Genomic DNA, 15874 nt, shown 5'->3' on the forward strand with positions numbered 1-15874 from the left:
ACTGTACACAAAGTCCATCTTGAACAAGGTTTTCACATTTAAGGACAACCACACGAAAGCATAGTCCTATGCAGGCTTTTCTAGATTTCCCCTGTTGCTCACTTGGGGCTGTTCGCACACGCTTGGACAGTGAGGACATCTCAAAGCAAGTTGACGATACCTACCAAGGTAGTTGTGATATGTAGTTTTCATGGCCAATCATCTACTCAAGAGCAGAGCAGGCAATCTTTGGCTTTGGCTTGGCTAAGACCAAAAGGTGGCTCTTTTGCTCATGGTAGTGATCGTAGATGAAGCAAGGTGAAGTTGTGGCGGTCCACCAACCCAGCGGGTCTTGCTCCTACCTCATGCTCCCCTGGGTGCCTCAGAGGACAACCCACCCGCAGCAGGACCACCGGAGGCAGCGGGCACCGGCACCCAGAGCTTCGCACCGCCTCGCTCGCTCCTTCTCCTCTTCCTCCCCCGCCATCCCGCCCTCACCCCCGGGCCGGCCCCGGCAGGGCGGGAGCCCGGCCGCCGGCAGGGGGAGGCCCGGCGGAGGAGATGCTCGCCCGGACCGGGGGCCGGGACCGCTGTAGTGTCCCCCCCCCCGCCGCGGTCGCCACCCCGGCGGGGCCCCGCGGCGCCTCGGGGCCTTCCTGCCCGCCCAGCGGCAGGAAGCCCCGCGGGGGAGGCGGGCCGGAGCCTCTTCCCGGCAGGTGGGAGGGCGACAATGGCCGGGAGGAAGGAAGCCGGGAGGCGGCAGGGCCGGGACACAGGACGTAGGGCCTGGCGAAGGGAGGGAAAGGGAAGAGGGATGGTAGGAAGGGGCGACAGCTCGAGGAGGAGAGTGCGGAGGGGACGCAGCTGCCCCCCCGGCACCGGGACGGGGACCGGGACGGGGACCGGGACGGGGCAGAGCGGGGCGGCTGCAGCCCGCCCCCGGCAAGCTTCGCCTTTTAAATCCCTGCTGCTTAACTTAATAAACCTGAACCAGCCAGCACCCTCACACTTAATTTACCTTATTAAAAGTATTTTTATAAACACGGTAAGCTTTAACCGGACGATGAGCCACTGTCGGACCAAAGCAGTTGTTTTTCGTGGTAGTGACCGGATTCGAGTTGTCAAACCCAACGGAAAGGTACTTCGGTAACACGGCTACGCGAGGGCAAAAGATTGGAAAAGAATAAAGCGCCTTACCCCTTCAGCGTGGATCCCAAGTTCATTTGATTCCATGTCATGCATTCAAGCTGTGAGGTCATTTGGTATAAATTGTCGCTGTTGTGAAAATATATAAAATTAGAGCTAAAATTACTGCGATCAAATTAAAATCGATACGTCAAGACAGCAACATTTTCTTTGTTATTGTTTTTAAATATATAACAGTAGAAAGTGAATTTATTTTATATAATCCATTTTATCGATGTATTATGATTAAAAAAAAACAGAGGGAAAAGGAAATAAATGAAAAGAACGGGTGTGGGTTGAAAAGCCTCTTTTAATCTGCAAGCCCGTCAATTTGCAAATAGCTGGAAGCGGAGACGTGAAACTTTTTTCCTTACAGAAAAGTAATATCCGATATTGACGCTTTGAAACGAATGAAACGAATATCGGCAGCCTGGCGGGCCAAAGAAGCGGGTTATTTGTTTGGAAAAAAAAAAAAAAAAAAAAGAAAAAAAAAAAGGCAAATCTGTTAACTGTTTTAAGCGGGAGTGTGAGAGACCACGTGGCTAATGGAGCGAAGCGGCTATCGCGACTCGTGATGGATGTTGCTGCATAGAGGGGGCTTGACAAGCGGGAGAAAAATGGAGTGGTTGAGCGATAAACGAAGCTCCGCCGCCGGAATACGCTCTTTCCCCGACGCTGCACCGCCCAAACCAGCACGGACGAAGTTTCCCGACCGTCTCTTTCCAGTTTAAACTGGGAAACGCGGGGAGCGAGCGCGGCCGCCGGTAAACGGCGGCGGGCGGAGTTGCCGGGGGGGGGGGGCGGCGGGGCGAGTCGCTCCGCGGGGCTTAAGCCCCGCGGAGCGACTCGCCCCGCCGCCCCCCCCCGCCAGCGAAAGGAACTCGCCCCGGGGGGGGAAACGAAGCGGGAGCCCCCAGGCCTTTCAGACGAACTCTGTGATTGATGCCGCTCACAATAAACGCAAGGCTCCCTGTTGATTAATTACACCTAAATTCGCTGGACTTACGCGGCGAATTTATATCATCCTCTTATTAGAAGAGAGGTCGGGTTTTTTTCCTTTTTTTTTTTTTTTTTTCCTTCGTCGCAGGTAGAAGCGACCTAAAAAAGTCAGATTCCAGTGGGAAGCTTTTGCATATAAAAACAAATTAAGTGACTTCAATCTCGAAGTATGTGTAATATCATTTGTCAGTATCACTGGACACTATTATTCATTAGTGTGTCTGAAGTGCTATTATGCTACTACAATGTCCTGCATATCAGCTCAGGAATTGTTAAACTCTCCTGCAGTTTCCCCATTTGCAATAGCAGTCCGTGCTGGTCTGTGCCAACTACGTTTTGCAATTCCACGAATTCTTCCTGTAATGCTGCTGTAATTAATTCCTCCAGGACCCTGATTTTTATTAGAAGTGCCCGCCCGATGCATTTACAGCAGGAGATTTCCCTTTAACTTTCTTTCGCTTGACAGTTCATTTATAAGAGCCTCCCCCACAATATCCACTTTTCCCCCTCCTTTGCTTTTTCATAAAGCAATACACTTATTCATCTTGTCACTAGCTCGCAGCCACTGTATTGCCTGCCGCCTTTGGGTGACAGTGTCCACAACAAACCGCTCCGAAACCAGCCCGGTGTCCGGCGGCGAGGTCTTCGCCTCCCCGTCTAAAGCTCCCTCCCGCCCTCCCCGATATACCGCCGCCCTTCGCTCCCGCCTTTGCGGCTCCGACAGCAGCTTAACGGCGGAGCCCGAGCTGGCTTCAGCCTTTGGAGGGAGCCCGGGGTGGCTTTCGGGCAGACTGGCCGGCCTGTGAAGCCCTCGGAGGAAGAGGGCGACAGAAACTCCTCTCTTTCTGCCGGACACCGCTCTGCCGCAGCCGGTCCCTCTGGCTCGGGGCGGCCCCAGCAGAGACCCGCAGCCTTCGCCCCCCCCCCGCCCCCGCCCTCCCGCTGCGATTGCGGTGGGGCAGGAGCCGGGGTAACGAGTGACGAGGGGAGCGGGCGGCCGGGTCGGCCCCCGACGCCAGCCCGGCTCGGCTCCTGGCTCCAGCCCGGGCTCCGACCCCACGCCATCCCGGCTCCGACCCCGCGCAAGGCTGCAGAGGGGGGGCTGTGTGATCTCTGCTGCCGGCAGTGGCCAAGGGGAGAAATTTCTTTTCTCCGGCGATGCTGAGCCCACGACGCTGCGAGGTTTACACCTCGAAAAACCCGGGATTGCCCAAACTTTGGCTAAATCGTGTGAAAGCGGCCCCGGGGCGGGAGGCGGGCGGGCACCGCGGGCTCCGAGCCCCGGCAAGCCCGGAGGCAGGAACGGCCGCGCCGGTCGCCGTTTGCCCGGGGGCCACCGGGCATCGACGCAGGGTTAAACACCTCGCATCTGACGTGTGACAGAGAACAGGACATCCCTAACTCCATTTACACCTCGCCATGGTTTATTATTGAGAGTACCGTGAGGTGATCTCATGGAATTAACAGCTCCTCTCAAAATCTCGGCATTGGACGAGGTCTGAATGATAGAAGGAAAGCGGGGTCTCCGGGGATATGCTTGCACTGATTCCAATCTGAATCCTTGGCCCTCCGAACGGCCACGAAGAAGACACTAAAAATAACTTATTTTCATTACGGAGGTACTTTTAAAGAGAAAGGAGAGGAAAGAGGGGGGGGAACATTTCTACAACAGGGATTAATGTAAGTTGGAGTGGAATAAAAGGAAGTCAACGCTGAGCAAAAAGGGAACTTAAAAGGAAACCAGTAGTAGATCATATAGAGTTTGTTTTGGCCTGCATTGCAGTATTACCGAGTTCTTGACCTCTGCACAGAAAGAGCTATAATCTGAACCGAGACTCCTCCACTTTTAAAGTCTTTGTAAGTGTGACTCACAGTAAATTTTCAACATCGAGCATGTTTACTACATTAAACAGCGCGAGGTAGAAAAGTTCACATCACCATTTTAATGGACCCACAAATGCTAGTCATCTAATGCACACTTGCAATCTGTGCGGGTTTGTCATCCATGTCCAGCCATCAACAACAGGCGCAGCGCTCCTTGGCAGGGGAGCGGGCTGCGCTATAAACAGAGAGCAAGTAGTTACCGAGGCGAGAGATTTTAGAGATACTTTTGCTTCCACTATAAGAATTACGATCTTTTAACCATTTCTGTCAAGCTGTTGCCTTCCCAACCGCTTTTGCTGGTGTGAGGAGCGACAGACGCCACGAACCCTGCCAGGCCGGGGGTGAGCACCGTCCTCTGCGCGCTCACTGCGCGCAGCGCTCACTGGGCGCGCAGGGAGGCGCGCAGCACGCAGGGGCACGGCCGCGGGCAGCCTCATCGCCCCATCCCTGCCCGTCCTGGCGCTCCAGTTGTCAAAAAAGAGCTGGCAAACTTGACCTGAACTGCGAAAAGCAAAGTAAATCTTCGTGAAGGAGGTACGGAATAAACGTGGTCTTAAAAAAAACACCTTAATGTAATAATAAAGGTTCTGCGAGATCAGTATGAATATTGGCTAAGGCAGTGCTGTCGGTTTTCAGGCCGTTGGAAATGTGGCTAATGAGTCACGCCCGTTTTTGCACGGTAACTAGTCACCCACTTTCTTGACAACACTTTCTAGGAAGAACAGTTGTGTCGCAGGAAAACCGTGTGGTTTGTTTTGTTTTTTTTTTCCAGATGCTTTTGAACACGTGCGGGAGGGACGAGGGGAGGCCGTACCGAGCTCACCCACCTGCTGGGGCTTGGATGCTGGCACAGGCTTTGCACAACTGGATCTGCCCTCCACCAGCTCTGCCCTGACTCACCCCACACACACACACCAGTATTGGCTTGTGTGAGGTTTAAGGGCTTAAATCCTTATCCTACCGAAGTAAGCAGTAAAATTCCCGGGGGGCAGAGTAGGATCAAGGCTAAGATTGGGAAGGAATCGGCCCCGCAGCGCTGCCCAGGTCCGTGTCCCGGAGCGCTGGGCGGGAGGTGGCAGCGTTAGGGCGATGCCAGGCTGTGCCCACCCCTTCCCGACGCTTCCTCGGGAGCGGCACATGGAGGAGAGAGCTCCCGCACAAGCAGCGGGTTTCCTATCGGGATCACACCTCCCAGGACCGGCCTTGCTCCACTAAACGTACAAACAGGGGGGGAGTGCCCGCGGTGCTAGTGCCGCCGCCGCCGGGAGCCCCGACACCGGAGCCGGGCAGGGGACGGCGAGGGCGAACCCGGAGGCCCGGGGTGGGGGGTGGGCGGGGAGAGCGGCGGCTGCCCCGCGGCGTCTCGGGGCTGCCCTGTCCAAGCCTCCCTACGACCGTATTTATAGATTTCCCTGCGAGGCGAGCAATCTCTGTCACTTGAGCGCAGGAGTTCGCCCCGCCAATTATTCTGCAAGATAATCTCTCTGGATAGGCTTCTTTCCTTCCTTCATTACCTCATTCCCTCCTTCCCTTGACGTCAGCTCACGTTCATTAGCGAAGTGGCTTCTGGAAGTGACAGAATTTTGTTGTCCCACGTCCAGTGTTGATTAATCAGAGATGATATAACCGGCCTACAAGAGGAGCCGCTCACGGCTTCCTTCGCCGAGGCATATTGTTTTGTGTGCGAGAGTTACTTAGCAACTCCAAGATACGGGACTGGCTCCAAGTTCACAAAAAGTTGAAGAATAAATTTTGGGGAACTTCTTTGCTCGCTAAACACGTTGTAAAACCGGGAGAGACACGCCCAGCCCCAATGCCAGACCAACGAAAACGGGAAGCCGCGCTCGCAACGGACCCGTCCGTTGGCAAAGAGAGTTCGTGCTTGCAGCAAAGCTCCAGGAGCACCTTTCTCCCAGCAAGGAAATCCGATAGGTTTATTGCCCCGTTTTCATAACCTCCCTGCAGGCCAGTCCCCGTTGCTCCTGGGAGCCACGGGAAGGGCTCTTGGGCTGCACAACGAAGCCCCTGTCCGGAGCTGAGTTTTAATTGCCTGCCCGCTCCCCGTAACCGTGCTCGCCAGCGGATGAGCGCACCTGGGCAAATCCCAAACCCTTCGCACCAGCGGGCTCCGTCCGGGACAGGCGGGTCCCAAGGAGGCCCGGCAGCCCGCTTCCTGGAGGCGGCCCGCACCTGCCGCCGGAGCGCGGCTCCCCCCAGCCGGCAGCGCAGCGACAGAGCCCCGCCGGGGGGACTCGGCCAGCGCCGAGCGGCCCCGCCGCACCCCGCCACCCCCGAGGAGGCCGGGAAAGCTCCGAGACACGGCGGGGCCCGGGGCGGAGGGCGCGGCGGCTTTTTTGGTTTTGTTGGGGTTTTTGGTTTTGTTTTTTGTGTTTGTTTTGGGTTGGGTTTTTTGCTTGGTTGGTTGGTTTTTGTGTTTTGGTTTTTGTTTGTTTGTTTGTTTAACGTGTGAATCTTGTTTTTCTTTAGAGAAAGGAAAAAAAAAATCGGTTTCCCCGCAGAAAAGAAAACGCTGTTGGAACGGCGTGCGGGGGAGAGGCCAGGTCCGAGCAGCAACCCGCGCAAAGCCGCCTGCCGGCGGAGGTACCTGTTGTAGGGGTTCCGGAGGAGCAGGGCCTGGCTGCCCGTGCAGCTGTCGGTGGGGGTGTGACAGCCGTACACCGGGGGAGGCACCGAGTACTGCTGGTCTCCTGCGGAGAAAACCACAAAGAGTTACGCCCTGCGGCGACCGTCCGTGTGTGTCCCCCGCCCTGGGCTGCAGCGGGGGCTGCCCCTTCCTCCAGCGTCTGGGCAGCTCTAGCTCTGTGCCTGGGAGTGGGGGGGCACAGCGGCGCGACACCGGGTTGCCAGCGGCCTTTGAGAGGGGTCCCCGCGGCCGGGAGGCTGAAATTACCTAGCGAGGGCTGCTGGCTGATGGGGTCCTCGTGTTTGAAGGAGTGGTTTGTAAACTGGGCGGCGTGGTGAGACGGCGTGTGGCCATAGCTCGGGGTCCCGTCGAAGGCCACGGTGCTGTAACCTGCCGAAGAGACCGCAGCGGGGTTAAGAGGAGCCTCGAACCCCCTCGGCCACCAGCTCCCCGCGAAGCCCCCCCTGGGCGGGCGTCGAGCGAGAGGAGCCCACGGACGCCGGCTCCCATCGCCCCGCACCCAGGGCACCGCCGCCCGCTGCCGAAACGCTTCGCTGTTATAGATTCCCCCCCCCCAACCCGGTGCTGCTGCCCACGGTGGGGAAAAAGACACGGCAAGGCTGTGCCCCTTCGTTCCCCGTCCCACCTTGCCCCCCCCCGCCCCCCCCATCACACGCTCTTGGCGAGGCTGCGGGCGCAGGGCGGTGCGGTGGGACCCCCGCGGGACCCCCCCCGCCCGGGCAGAGGCGAGCCGGGCAGCCCGCTCCGAGGGGCGGAAAGTCGGAAGTCTCGTTCGTGTTTAAAGAGAACAGATCGGCTTCGGCAATAAAAAGGATGTTTTCATTAATTGTTGCTCATATTAAAGAGGAAGATTCCCATCTGCTCAGTGTACTCCTCTGCCGTTTCCAATTTAGAAGTTACCCTTTAATCTTTCTTTTTTTCTTTTCTTTTTTTTTTTTTAAGAACAGCTTTCTGAAGAGTCTGCAATAAAGAGGCAGAATGTTTCATGCAAAAATAAAACTCCTCCTTTCAGCGAAAATTGCTCTCCAAAATAATAAACAGCCTATTTTGTTTCCTACACCGAGCAGATTCAGATGGAAAGAGACCACCTCTGCTGACCCCGGGCCGACACGAAATCGTAAATCAGGTGCTTGGACACCAACTTTCATTAATGACTTGGAGCTGGCTAAACAACTTCAGCTAAAAAAGTAATTACAAAGTAATATTATCTCAGAGGCTTCTCGGCTCATCAGCATTTACCCCGAGAACCAAGCTCCTCCGAGAGTCACTCTTCCAAAAAACCAAACCAAAACAAAACAAAAAGTCCGAGGCGGGCTGGGAAAAGAAACCAAATCTCTCTCTGAACCCGCTTATTCAGCACGGGCATCCTCCACGGCCCCGTCTGGATGTGGCATGTGGCCGGAGGGTGATTTTGTTACTCGAGAGAGAGCACTCGGGACTGCGCGAATGTTTTCAGGCTCCTCTCTAAGTTTCTTTCGGTGCCGGGTGCTCGGCGCTGTGCAGGTCTCCGCTTCACCACCGCCGATCGATGATCACAGGGGGTTCAGAGAGAATAAAATGCAGAGGCAACAAGAGATCCGGTTGATGCTTCTCCATTTTATTTTCTCTGCAGGCAGCCTGGATCCAGCGACATGACAGGACTTAATTAACCTGTGGGGTTGCGCGGGAGAAATGGAGCAATGGGGAGGGGAAAAAATCCAGAACTTTGAAACCTCCGCCTTTGCGATGATTTTAAGCCGGCCCTGAGACTGCAGGGCTGGGATGGAAGTGGGACTGGCTTGTCCCCTGCCAAATCTCTCTCACATCCCCCTCGCCCTCGGAGCAGAGCTCCTTTCGCAGCGATGCGAGCAGCGTTGACAGGCCGGTACCTTACGGGCTCCCATCCCACAGCTGTTTCTCGCTCCTTATCTCCTCCCTTAGCCCTCGGGGTAGAGGCTCAACCTTCAACTCCCTTTTCCCCATTTCCCTCTGCCTCTTTTTTAACTTTCAGAAAACACTGACACTTTCTACGTTACTTTTGGCCCGGCGCAGACTTTCGGTGACCTTCAAAACTCCGCTCGGAGCAGAACGAGGTTTTGGCCACATTTTCCGGTGTTGCCTGACCCAAAGCTTCAGGAATGTGATAAGAAAGTTGAGTTCTGAACCGAGCTGCCGATAGTGAGGTCTCTTTAATTAGGGCGTTATCAGAGCCAAGCCTGATTAAAATGTGCTGAAAATAATTGAAAGTTGTACATCTGCTGCATAACGGGGCCCGCTGGAGGCATCCAGTTGTCGGAGGAGCCCAGCTGGATGAAAGAGGAGAAGGAGAAGAGGAAAACTGGGCAGAGGTTTCAAAGCCTTAGTTCCCTAACCCCCACCCCATCCCAGACTTGGCAGTAATGTCACCGCAGAGCCAAGGTAGCATCTTTCCCACGGTCGGAGGAACCAGCTAAAAAAAAAAAAAAGAGTTCAACCTTGAGGAGAGCCAAAGCAAGAACATTTTATCCACCCACCAATAAAAAAAAAATAAAAAAAAAGAAAGAAAACACCCTTTGCCGAATTCCTCCTTGCCGAAGGAGCTCTCTGCGTGTCGCCAAAAATAGTCGTGGCAAAGCCCCAGTGCTGCCCGCGCGAGGATACAGCCCCGAGCTGAAGGGACACCCCCGCGGGCGGAGGGACCGTCCCCGCGGCGAGGCCGCTCGGCCTGCGGAGCACGGGAGGGAGCCGGGACACGGCCCCTGCTCCCGGGGACGGAGCCTTCCTCCAGGCTCTCGCAGGGCCTCGATCCACCCCAGCGGGGCCGGGGCGGCGCAGAGATGCGCCGGTTCCCCCGGCGCCCACAGGTGCGTGTGTGTGTGTAGGGCTTGGGGTGCCGCAGACCGAGCAAAGCCCGGTGCAGGCCCCCGTGTTTTGGTGCGTTAAAGGCTCCGTTTCTCTTCGGGGCGGTTAAACTCAGACGACAGGACGGCGCAGGGTCGCAGCTGTTTTGTCCCTCGCCCACCTAGGGCCGAGTTTATTTCACTCGCCCTCCCCTCCACCTTCTCCTCTGTATTTCTGCCCAGCGATTACAAAACCTCTCCGATGTCTAAAATCCTTACAGATGTCTTAAAAAAAAAAAATCCCCTGCCCGGCGTGCTTTATGCAGGCCTCTCGCCGCCGGTCGGAGCCAGAGGCCCCCGCGGGGCGCGCAGTGGCCCCGGGGCCTCGCCGCTGGCCCGGCGCGGCCGAGCCTCCCCCCGAGCTCCAGGGATGCTGCCCGTCTTTCCCAGCCGGGCTCGGTTTCCGACGTTAGAGCCCGGCTCCGGGCGGACAGCGGGGGCCGGGGGCCGAAGGCAGAGGAGCGGTGGCACCGGGACCGCGAGCCGGCACTGCCCGGCGGCCTCCCCGCCGCCGCCATCGCCTCTCCTTAATGCAAAGGTCGCCCCGGGCCATCTCGCCGGCCTTGGGCCACCCCTCGGCGGCCAGCACAGAGAGCGCCCGCCCGGCCTCGGCCTCCTCTCTGGCCTCCCGCCCTGCCTCCCTTCGCCAGTCTCCAGAGAGCCGGGGACACCCCGGCTCCTCCCGGGGCGGTCGCCCCCAGCCCCTCCCTGCGGGTACGTGGTTGCCCCCCTGGCGCACAGCTAGCCCCAGCTGCGGGCTGGGTGCGGGCGAACCCGCGCCAAAAGCGGCGGGACCCCGGCGAGTCAGCCCCGCTCCGGCCGGGCCGCGCACCCTCCGCCGCTCCCGGTCCTCCCTCCCTCGAGTCTCGGGGCCGCGACGGCCCGAGCTCCCCCTCGGCCAGACTCCCGCGGCGCCGGGTGTGCGGGGTAAGCGCTCAACAACACGGGGCCAGCTGAAGGAGGGGGGAACAAGACCCGAAAGGGCTCGGGCAAGCTCTCTGCACGCTCGCCCCCTCTCCTTTCTTCCTCGCGTTTGCACCAGCAGATGTTTACACTGCAGCCACTGGAAGAAAAACGATTAGACGATGATCCCGGTGGCGCACGCAGGGGCTGCCCCGTCGCCCGGCCGTGCAGCAGCCCACGGGAATTTCTCAGGGCGGTGCAAACACCGGGGGCCGCAGCGAGATACAGCGCAGCCGGCCCCGGCCACGCAGACGCTGGAAAGAAACTACGAGGCGCCCCCGTTTGCATACCCCGGCCTGGGGGCATTCAGCGCTCCCCACGTTAATTCGACAAGGGGCTTGAAAACACTAAGGTGCGGACTAAGGTTCGGGTTCAGGAGGAGGTCTGGAGGTACGTTTCCCCCTTACCCCCAAGATTTGTAGAGGGAATTTGTCTCGGGGCACCGGCCCCATCTCCATTCCAGCATTTGCGCCGTCCCCGGCCCGGACAAACCTTTGCGAGGCGAGGGGCTGCTCCAGCCCGGGGTGCGTGGGCGGGAGCTCCATCCCCCATGGCAGAGCCGCCCGCCGCAGCCCGCTGCCCCCAGGGGGGCTGGAGGGCAAGCAACTCGTGGCTCCTAAAAATCCGCGGAGGGCCGTGGCTGCCGCACAGGGAGGGAAAGGAGTCGGGGAAGGGCTGGCTCGCCGAACCCTGCGCGGCTGCTGCGGCGAGAAAGGCTGGGCTCGGTGTTTACATCAAGCGCGGCCCGGCGAGGCTCAGCGGGCGCCCTGCGGGGGCCGGCCCCCCACCCCGAGCCCGGGGCGCCCGGCAGCGCTGCCCTTACCCTGGTTGCGAATCGCTTGCTGGCTCTCCAAGCAGTTGGGCAGGTAGGGCCCATTGGGGAACATCCTAGCCTGGCCGGAGGGCGGCTGGCTGGGCGGCGGGGCGCCGAAGGGCCCGTAGCGGCAAGCGCCGGCCGTGCCGGTGAACTGGCCGGAGAAGTGGACGGTGAAGGCGCTCAGGTATTGCTCCTCGTGGGGGTCCGACCCGTTCCAGCTCGGCTCCTGCTTGATGAAGGAGTGGGGCCCCAGCGAGCCGTAGGAGGCCCCCGGAGGGAAGTCCAGGACGGGAGCCCACTGCGCCGCGCTGCTCACCGGCATGGTGCAGTTGCTGTTGCCCGGCAGGGAGGGCACGGAGGGAAGCAGCGCGTTGAGGTCTCGGACATCGGAGCCCATCTGCTCGCAGACCTTCTGCCTGCCGCCGGGCAGCCAGTCTCCCCCCGGGCCGCACTTGTTCCAAGACACCTGGCCCCTGCCCGCCAAGCCGGAGGCCGGCTCCGGCTGCAGGCACCAGGCCGGCGAGCTCAGCCCTTTGGGGGAAGTTTGCTCCGCCACGCAGCTCCCCGGGTCCAGCCCTGCGGGAGCCGGCAACAGCGACAGGGAAAGGTTGTTCTCCAGGATCGCCTCCGGGCTCGCACCCGCTCGCAGCGCAGGGGCAGGGCTGGGGGGAGCGTGTGGCTGGGCGTCTGTCTCGGCGGTGCGTGTGTCCCTCTGTCCGTGCTCGGGGGGCACGGCCGCCTCGCACGCCTCACCTCGGATGCCTGCTCACCCTCAACTTTGCAAAGCTCAAATAGAGGCGCTTGCAGGGGAGGAGGAGTCAGCCACGCCGATCCTCCATTCACACAACCTCCGCCGAGGGGCTGCCCACAGCCCGCTCGGCTGAACCCAGCCGGACCAGACACGCGGGGAAGGAGGGGGGGGGGGGCGAGGGGAGCCGGGGATGGAGGGGGAGAGGTTACTGTGGGAGAATATATCTCCCCTACACATCACTCCCACCCTTCTTCTGGTGCAAGTGCCACTAAATCTCACCCTAACGTCCCTTCGCTTTTAGGAGAGACTTGCGAGACTGTTAGAGGGATCCAGGTGGCCAGTAAGTACGTGCTGGATGACTTCCCCCGCCAGCTCCCTGCGTGTCCGTGGGCACTCCCGAGGGCGGCGGGGTCGCGGGCCCTGGGGACGGCGCGGAGAAGCCTCCGCCCTTGCAGGAGCCGGGGGAAGTGACCCAGCCCGGGGCGGGCGGACCCCGTCCCTGCGAGGGGAAAGCGTCTTTCCAGGTGCCTCTCCCGCTAAGGGAGGAACCCGCGTCTCCCTGAGCTCCTGCGGGGTCCGGGCCGCCTGCCCGGGCCCCCGCCCCCGCGCAGCGGGCGCTCCCTGTCCTCAGGGAACCGGCCGTGCCAGGGTACCGAGGGCTCCGCCGGCGAGGGGAGGGGAGGCCGCCCTTTGCAACGGGACCGGGGCCGGCGTGGGACCGGTCCCAGCCCCGTCCCTGCGACCTGCCCGTGTGTGAGAGGGAAGGAAGCGGCTGGGCGGGCGGGGGAGGATCGCAGCGCTATGAGTCACCTGCTTTTGGGAGATTCACCTGGCACTGCACCTGGGGAGCCCCGGACTCTCTCTTCCCTCCCCAGCCTTCTGGACAGCAGCTCCTCAGCGCGCATCCCGCGGGAGAGCCCCCCATGGCATTTCATACGTTATCCCCGGACGGTTCTTCCAGGCGACACGGAGGGTTGCGGGTCGGCCCTGGCAGCGAGGGATGCCACGATTTCTGCGGTGCGGGACCGGCAGGAAGCCCCGTGGCGGGCGGCAGAGCACCGCGGGACGTGGCGGGACCCGGGGCAAAGGCGACCCCCGCTGCATCCCCCGCGGGAGACGCTCTCACCAAACGCAAGAAGAAGGATCCTGCCGTCTTCCTTCAAAACTACTAATTAACAACCACCGGGGGTGGGGGGGAGTGGGGGTGGGTTGCTTCTACGAGCACGCGTGGGACGGCTCCTGGGAGCTGCGCCCCGGCGCAGAGTACGCGGGGGAAGCACCGCGACCCGCGGGACCTTGCGCATCTTCCCCGGCCGCTGTTAAAACGGCGGCACCGACACGGCCTCTGTGGCCATCGCTCTGCGCACACCCCGCACCGCACGAACCCGCACCCTCCCCGGCCGCCTCACCCTCCCTCCGCGGCTAAAATGATAAAGAAAACGCCATGAACGGTTACCTGCCGCTGGAAAGAGCCAGCCCGTTGCCTTCCCGGTGACAATTTACACGTGGGTATTTCCTTTCCCCTGCGGCATTAAAGGTTACGGCAAGCATCGCCGATCTTGAAACGCTGTTTTACAATTCAAAGAGTAAATGCTACAACAAAATAAATTAAAACAGCTCTTTATTACAGTAACCAAGTATAATTTCATTTTCTTTCTAAATTCTTTAACCAAACCCATCGGGTTTTATTATTAGTGAAATTACTTTAATTTTCACAAGCTATCTTTAGAGAATACCCTTTTAAAATCCCTCTTTTGATGGTTAAATCTATTTATTACGGAAATCTACGTGTAACGTAAGAGCGAAAGATTTGTTTATTATCTTTGCCGATATTAAAGATCGCCTAGGTTCACAGGATCTGCCGTTTCTGATGAGCACACACAAAACCACTCTCAGACGGCATTTGTGAACGCAGCCCATGCCCGTGAGGGAGGGAGTGCGCTGCCCCTTCTGACACCTCCCGTCTCCGAGGCGTGCTCCCCGGCTCCGACCGCACCGGGGCTCTCCGCACACACCAGCCGCCCCCCGCCCCTCTACCCGCAGGGGCCTTGTGGGGAGATGCGGATTCGGGAGCGGGGCTGCTGCTGGGTTTGCTCACTTCTGTGGTGGACCGACACCTGAGGTTGGTCCCTTTCACCTCCGGCTCTAAAATCGGCAACGTACATACAGAAATAGAAGTCTTCGGCCAGCCTAAGCGGGGTATTTTATTTCCTGTTAAAACTAGACCTCTCTTGGTACAAACAGAAAAAGCCTTTCCGCAGCGGACTACTTTTCGAACTAGTGCGGGTTTAGTTTTGCTTTTTTCTTTTCGTGAAATAACATGGCTTGATAAATCTTCTTGAAAGGGAAAGATGTTTTCTTGATCCCCTAGGTCTGCGTTATTCCACCTGGAAGGAAGGACTGCCGAAGCCCGTCCAGCTCTTCGCCTCTCTCGCGCTCTTGCCCGCGGTGAAACAAGAAGATCCCTTGGCCATCACCGCATCCTCCCTCCCCGCGGCTGCCGTCAGCGCCTGCGGCGAGGCTGGGAAAGCCGTGCTCGGCCGGGGGGGCTCCGGGGCCGCCGGCTCAGCCCCGCGCAGCGCCCTGCACCGGCACCTGCGCCCCCCCGGGCCGCCTCAACCCGTGCGGGACCCGGCGCAAAAAGGGCGGGGATGTCCCGGGAGAAACCCTCAGCAGTGCAGCCCGAGGAGGAGGACGGGGGAAGCCCGGACCCTTCTACCCACGGACGGGCTGGGGACTTTTTGGAAACGGTCAACGCCACTTTCCGCAGCCGTTCCCCTACAGCCAGCACCAGGGAGACATAAAAATCTCCCGCCCCGCACTTTTCCAGTCGGGGCCGGGAGCGCTGGCAACAGCTCCCCTCAGGAAAGCCCCGGCATGCCGAGACGAGCTGCTCCCCCCGTATAGGGGACGGTTGCTCGCCTCTTCCCCGGCATCCCGACCACGATTCCAGTCGCACTCTGCTGTAAACCACCCCATGCCCCGCAAACCGGGCGCCCGTGTCTGGGCCTCGCTGCCCAGCTGAAAGCAATGGCCGGAGAGATGGCAGTTCAGAGACAGCATCTCCTTTGCCGGTGTCCAGACCCAGACGATCCGGAACATTTTGCCCTCTGCCTTCCAAACACGGCCCGTTCCAAATCTCTGCCAGGCAGCAATCAGGCTTTATTGTTTTGCCCGCTATTCCGTAGCTATGGTAATTCCTGATAATGCTCAATCTTCGATTGTGCTCAAAGGCATACTCTACAAGACCAAACAACAGATATTTCCTGGACGAGGATTATTCTACTGAGAGTCCCACTCGATCCCGGGCAAAACGGGCTCGGGAACCTGCTCCGACCTGAGCAGTGCAGAAGCACCTCCCCAGCCGGCGTTTCCCCGTTCCGCTTTCTCCCCTGCCATGCTAACCAATTAATGGGCCGGTAATTCTTACTACACTTTACTAAACTCCATAAACGATCTCCTCGCGGCTCGGAGGTGGGGGAGACTGATTTAAACAGAGATAAATTCCCAGCCCTCCCAATCCTGCTCAAGCCGCTCACAGCGCGCAGGGAGATCTGTCTCCTTTCACTCAGGGAGCTGATCAGAGTTTGATTATTTAAGTGCCAAGAGCAGCAGAAACAAAGCTGCGAAGCATCTCCAGGAGCGCAGGGCGCCGAGGGGCAGGAACTCATCACGGCGGGCCCGATCCTGCATTCCTCCCCGCCTCCCCCAGCACGGCGGGCACCGCGGCAGCCGGCAGCCCCCGGCAAGGCGGGACCGGCCTTCCCTGCCTG

At 59.3% G+C, this 15874-nt stretch overlaps 2 protein-coding genes across 18 annotated transcripts in view; one reads left to right on the top strand and one right to left on the bottom strand.

Annotated features, from left to right (window-relative positions):
* WT1 (WT1 transcription factor) overlaps window positions 1–12098 on the bottom strand; it is a 144765-nt gene extending 132667 nt beyond the window's left edge. For 14 of the 17 annotated variants that reach the window (XR_008466040.1, XR_008466041.1, XR_008466051.1 and 11 more), the window contains exons 1-4: window positions 11357–11875; window positions 6959–7081; window positions 6653–6755; window positions 1177–1254 (exon numbers count right to left, since the gene is read on the bottom strand). Coding sequence is in view for 4 of the 17 variants with exons in the window: in XM_054199337.1 (XP_054055312.1) it covers window positions 1177–1254; window positions 6653–6755; window positions 6959–7081; window positions 11357–11747 (695 nt within the window). In the remaining 13 variants the exon portion in view is untranslated. Of the gene's footprint in view, window positions 1–1176; window positions 1255–6652; window positions 6756–6958; window positions 7082–11356 lie in introns of all 17 variants that reach the window. The other 3 variants (XR_008466052.1, XM_054199340.1, XM_054199339.1) reach the window with 1 other exon arrangement.
* A 193-nt stretch (window positions 12099–12291) lies between these two features.
* On the top strand, window positions 12292–15391 carry LOC128908172 (uncharacterized). Its single transcript, XM_054197815.1, has 3 exons — window positions 12292–12311; window positions 12365–12441; window positions 14473–15391. Exons 1-3 carry the CDS (start codon window positions 12292–12294, stop codon window positions 15006–15008), a joined length of 633 nt encoding a protein of 210 aa, XP_054053790.1. The 3' UTR covers window positions 15009–15391.
* Window positions 15392–15874: the final 483 nt, after the last annotated feature.

The sequence above is a fragment of the Rissa tridactyla genome, chromosome 4 (assembly GCF_028500815.1).
Source record: "Rissa tridactyla isolate bRisTri1 chromosome 4, bRisTri1.patW.cur.20221130, whole genome shotgun sequence".
NCBI classification, from domain to species: domain Eukaryota; kingdom Metazoa; phylum Chordata; class Aves; order Charadriiformes; family Laridae; genus Rissa; species Rissa tridactyla.